Source organism: Triturus cristatus, chromosome 11 (genome assembly GCF_964204655.1).
Source record: "Triturus cristatus chromosome 11, aTriCri1.1, whole genome shotgun sequence".
In the NCBI taxonomy this organism is placed as follows: Eukaryota; Metazoa; Chordata; class Amphibia; order Caudata; family Salamandridae; genus Triturus; species Triturus cristatus.
Window position 1 is genome coordinate 1102735308 of NC_140594.1, and position 6000 is coordinate 1102741307.

Sequence of the window (6000 nt, forward strand, 5' to 3'; positions counted from 1 at the left end):
GTAACAGGAGTAGTAATATCGAGAATCCGCACCAGGGCTGGACAACAAGATGAGCTGGGTGTCAAGGATACACAGCAGACTACATCTGGAGAGGATGGGGCGAGACAAGCTTATTAGCGTAGTGCCGAGAACTATACGTAGGGGTGGTAAACTCGGGCAGGGCTTGGTTAGTACTGCCTCTCGGGGTGCTTTGGGAAATAATAAATCAGTCTGATGAGAGTACTTGCAGGTTAAACTGACCCACCTCGGTCGAACTTCCTCCCTTCTGGGTCTATATCCTTCACATCAAAGATATCTTCAAACAATATCCCCGCCATGGTTTCTCGCCGTTAGGGGGGCACGGCTGCTATGCAACTTTCGTTTCGTGCCCTGGACACTCCGTCTAGCACTCGCACAACGTGCTAAGTGCGCGCCATTCTGTTTCCGGGTCACAGCCCTTGAAACAGGCAGTGAGCTTTGCCTGACTCTAAGATGGCAGTCACCTTTGACAGACGTGGACAAGTCCGCACTGTCTGGTTATGCGTATTTGTACAAAACCCGAGCGTCTTGCAATAAACCAAGGAGTGGCGTCAGATTTAGAGATTTCCCCGCAATGTAGCATGTGAGCGGAAGTGTGGGAGGACGTAGATGGGAGTAGTGGAAGTGGAGGACGAGGAGAACTCACCTGCGGTCCGCTACAACACATTGCCTGCCATTAACATGGCAGCTGTCAAAGAAGCGGACCGGTCCATATGTAGAATTTCCGGAGTAAAATAGTCTGGAGTTCAGATTTATTTAAAAATGCTTTTTTCCCGCGGGCCGCGACTCTTTTGTCTATCCAATCGAGACATTCGAGAGCTGCCCCTTCTGTGTTGTATTTATACGTGAAATAGCAGCAGAAGAAACTCGTCTCCATTTTATTTGAAGTTTGTGTATAATATTCATTCAGCAAATATATAACGTAGGTGTAAACACAACCCTGCGTTTTTCTGAGTAGAAAATATACAAGGTAGATCTAATGACAAAAGTCAGACACATAAAGGTCTACATTTTGAAACCAGAAAGAGGGAGATTTTTTTCATCTTGCCCATTGACATACATTGTTGCAAAGGCAATTTTAAGAAGGAGATAGCTATAATAAACCCGTTTTGGCTCCAAAGTCGGGTCTGTTGGCACGTATCCATAAACAAAACCACATGGGTAATAAGTAATTCTTTGTCAGTAACTGATACGAGAATTGCACATGGCTTTCTTCCATAGCTGCCAAGTGTTCTGTTCGTTTACAAGTGATATTACAGCAGACTTAAGTGGAATATTTTAATTCCTATGGGCATCATTAGGATGGCGGGCAGATTTTGTCCGCCCGCCATCCTGTCGTGCAATGGGACCGCCCGCCATTGGTGCGGGGGTCCCGTAAGTGAAATTAGGACGGGCGCATCCTGCATTACTGACATTGCGGCGGGCGGTGCTCTCAGTACCGCCCGCCGCAATGCCAAGAAGGCATGTCGAGCACTTCCATGCACAACATGGCAGGCACCGCACGGTGCCTGCCATGTTGTGCATGGAACTGCAGGGGGGTACCTTAGGTACCCCCCATGTGCACCCCCCAGAATCCCTGGGGGCCCGTTACGGGCCCCCAATGTAAAAAACCGCCTGCCTTTCACGGAAAGGCAGGTCCCCGCCTGCATTGTAATATGGATGGCGGTGTCTACCAGACACCGCCACCATATAAAATGCTTTTTCGCCAGGTAGGCAATTGGGCGGATTACCTACCGGCGAAAAACCGGCGGACGGCCCCCCGCCTTGGTAATGTGGCGGGGGGGGAATTAGCAGCGGGTGGTGATTTTTAGGAGGCGGATCGGTGGCGATCCATGTGTGAGTGACCTTTTATATCAAGTAGAACAAAGCAGTTATGTTGATGTAAGGAGATATACGAAATTACCCCTTTAATGAATAGTAATGTTCTAGCCACTGCCTTAAAATAGCTGCAACGCATTTGAAAACCGTTGGCAAGGGCACAACATATTTTCTAACAAGACACAGGGGTGCTTGGTGCCTCTAGTGACTTTGTTAGTGGAAGGTTTAAGAACAGAATAAATGCAAAAACAACAGTTGATGGACAGAATGCAGAACAATGTCATACATTCACCCCAGTACAGAGATCTGGGCCTAAATCCATCGTTTTTTTGCTCACCATGCCGTTCCAGTTTGAACCCAGCCATATGCAAATCAGTCTTGACCCTGTGCCTCATGGGAACAGTCCAGCCCGAACTGCCAAGCCAGGTCCTCCCTTAGACTGGAAACAAGCATCCTAGGACCGGATTCGGGGTTTCACCCCCTCTTCAGCCAGGATAGCTTTATTCCAGTGGCATGGAGAGCATGGGACCCACGTCTGGGCATACCCTTCCCACTGGGGGTGACAAATACAAAAACAACAGTTGATGGACAGAATGCAGAACAATGTCATACATTCACCCCAGTACAGAGATCTGGGCCTAAATCCATCGTTTTTTTGCTCACCATGCCGTTCCAGTTTGAACCCAGCCATATGCAAATCAGTCTTGACCTTTGACCCTGTGCCTCGTGGCTCACTTGCTCACTTTGCCACTGGATTCAAGCTAGCCTGGCTGATGACGGCTGATTAGCCAGAAACCGGTCCCAGGATGCTTGTTTCCGGTCCAGGGAAGATATGGCTTGGCAGTTCGTGCTGGACTGGTCCCATGAGGCACAGGGTCAGACTGATTTGCATATGGCCATGTCTGAACTGGGGTCGCGGAGTGAGCTAAAGAATGATGATGGATTAAACCCAGATCAGTTGACTGGGGGTGAGTGCTTGCAATGTTCAACACTCCGTCCATCATCCCCTTTGGTTTTGCTTTGTTCGCCCTAAGTTGGCAGGGTATGCCCAGACGTGGGTCCCTCGCTCACTTTGCCACTGGATTCAAGCTAGCCTGGCTGATGACGGCTGATTAACCAGAAGCCGGTCCCAGAATGCTTGTTTCCAGTCCAGGGAAGACATGGCTTGGCAGTTCGGGCTGGACTGTTCCCATGAGGCACAGGGTCAGACTGATTTGCATATGGCCATGTCTGAACTGGGGTGGCGGAGTGAGCTAAAGAATGATGATGGATTAAACCCAGATCAGTTGACTGGGGGTGAGTGCTTGCAATGTTCAACACTCCGTCCACCATCCCCCTTGGTTTTGCTTAAGAACAGGATAGACAACGTTTGACAGTCAAAACCTGTCTAAAATAAGATGAACAGCATCATGTGCTATGTGCTGAGTCCACCCCACCCACGAACTTGACTATGTTCTGAGTCCACCCAACCCGCGAACTGTAGATGTAAATGTGCAGATATTTATATAGCGCAAATCACCAACCGGTCTCTAAGCGCTTGCTTAGGGAACCCGTCCTGGTATTCCCCTGTGAGATAACCCAGCAGGGCATCCACAAGGTGAAAGCCAGGCATCCCGCCGCGAGGGGCCATTGTGGAGATTAAGCAAGCTATTGCCCAGAGTCGCAGAGTGTGAACCCATGAATCGAGTATGCACTGGAGCGAGAATTATCGAGTCCATGGACAATTTCTGGTCTCAAGACCCAGCCGAGCCGGGAATTGAACCCTGGTCCCAGGCTGACCTCTACTTCCAGGTCTGCCTACTCTAACCAGTGAGCCACACTTCTCCAGATGCAGTCCATGCAGCACAGACTTTTGTTTCCCTCATGTCTTGACTTTACCAGTTACTCTATCCTTTTGCTAGGTCCATAGTCTTGAACTTCACTTCCCACACTCTTCCCTCTCCTTTTCCAAGACTCTTGTTCTCTTTCTCTTCATTCTTTCTTCACTCACTTATTTCTCTAATTTTGCTCCCATTCTACCTGTGCTTTTTCAACTTACAGTCTCTCTCTCTCTACTATCCTTTCCCCTCCCGTTATGACACTCTATGTGCTTGTATGAAGCTAGCATTTTTTATAAATTTTTGCGATGCACGATGTCGTGTCGCCATGCCTGACCCAGTCTGTGATTTTCGAGTCAGGCATGGCAGGAAGAGGAAGGGAGGGGCGAGAGGTAGAAGCGCCAGTTGGGGCATGGAGGTGATAGAATAAAGAAGCACGTAACCCGAGCTCGCTTCAATGTGTTATTTCAAGCGAGATACGAAGCCTGGCGACGAGGGTGGGATGCGAGGACAACCCCCCTCTTGAACCACATGTGAAGGAGACGCTGCCTGAGTGCTAGTGTGACCGCCGAGCAGAGCGCGTTATCGGCAAAGTGAGCAGGCATGGAAATTCAGCTCACATTCCCCGCCTGCAACAAGAGCGCCCTGTGAATCAAGTCCCTGGAGCGCTAATCGAGTAAGCAGTGCATCTGGAATTGGGGTAAGAATATTTAATTCCCCACCGTCAGAACCAGCCCATAGAAGTCGAGTTCGGTGGCCATTTTAAAGTCAGGCACACCTCAAAAGGAAGCATTGTCACCAGCCCGGCAGCCATTTTACGGTCAGGCAAAGAGCAAACGACATTCCTGAGCCCACAAACACATAATTTGAAACCTCATAGACACTACTGGGGGTTGTCAGAGCAGGAAGTGAAGCCAATAGCGCCCTATCATGACTACCCAGCCTGATTCCTCACAAAACGCACTGCCCGGTCCAGCCCAAGCCATGCCACAAGTACACATTCTAATGGGGGCATCATTCCTGGGTCCCCCCGAACCGCTGATGTTGACCTCTGGAAATAGCATGGGTCCCAAGTGGAAGAGCTGGATAGAAGACTTCGAGGATTTCATGAAGGGCTCACAAGTCAGCGACCCGACCATCAACTCATAGCGCTACGGAACCTGGTGGGCAAAGATAGCGGACAGATCATCAAAGAACTACTTCCAGCAAACGCCGCGTCGTACACAGACATGAGAGAAGCCTTGAATATGAAATTCCTGCAAAAGAGCAACCTAGACTATGAACGTTACACTTTCAACCTCGCGTCTCAAGAACGAGACGAGTCCATGAGTGATTTTATTTCGCGCCTAAAGCGCCTAGCACGATACTGCGAGTTCGATAACTTTAACACCGAAGATGCACTTCATCTACGAATCATTGAAGGGTGCCAATCAGAGTCCCTCTGACATCAGCTGTTAAAGAAACATTACTCACTCAACGACATTGAGGAGCTCACACGAATAAACGATCAAGCCGAAGAGCACATGAAGAAGATGGAAGCTAGCAAGACAGAGAAGCGAGAACAAGCATTCCGAATACAATCTCAAGCAGAAGCAAGACGTCAGCCGGATCATTGGAGCCTGGAAAGTCTTCAAGTTCGTCCCATGGTGGAACAAGAAGCAGCAACACTCAGAAACCAACGCCGCAATGCTATCGTTGTGGCCTGGATTACCCTCACGTGGGCCCCTGCCCAGCCATGGGACAACAATGTCACCGATGCGGGAGAGACAATCACTTTGAAGCAATGTGTCAAACTCGTCGGAAAGAAGCTGGATAGACCAGGCGAAGTGCCGGATCACACCACCACGCGAGGGCAGTGCAAGGAAGAAGAGACCACTCAACAAGCTCATCCAGATCCAGCACTCAATCACAAACGTCATATCGATCCAAACGATCAACGTCAAGAGAATCGGAATCTTCCGCCCTCACTCCTATATCACAAGACAGTGACGAATACGTGTGTATGGTAGCCGACCCGGACCAATTAAAGAGATATCCCCGACTACATATCTGAATAGGCAATCACTCTGCCAAGTTCGTTCTAGACACCGGAGCATCGCTCAATTACATCTGCACGTCCGAATATAAGAGGATGTGTCCGAAGCTGAAGTTAGAACCGGCCACAGTACATGTCTACACGTGGATGTCCAAGGAACCGCTGCCGTGCTTAGGACGATTCCACACACCACTAATCTATAAAGACAGAACAATCCAGGCTCAAATTCACGTAATAGAAGGCCCTGAATCTGCTGACTGCCTTCTCAGCTTACCTACAGCGGAACACCTGAAACTTGTAGAAATCCTGTTC

At 49.3% G+C, this 6000-nt stretch overlaps 1 protein-coding gene across 2 annotated transcripts in view; it reads right to left on the reverse strand.

The window, feature by feature from the left end:
• Positions 1-429, reverse strand: part of POLR2H (RNA polymerase II, I and III subunit H) — a 44361-nt gene extending 43932 nt beyond the window's left edge. Inside the window, exon 1 of one of the 2 annotated variants that reach the window (XM_085635512.1) lies at positions 245-429. In XM_085635512.1, the coding sequence (XP_085491638.1) occupies positions 245-317 (73 nt within the window). In that variant the 5' untranslated portion in view covers positions 318-429. The remainder of the gene's footprint in view (positions 1-244) is intronic. The other variant, XM_085635510.1, reaches the window with a different exon arrangement.
• Positions 430-6000: the final 5571 nt, after the last annotated feature.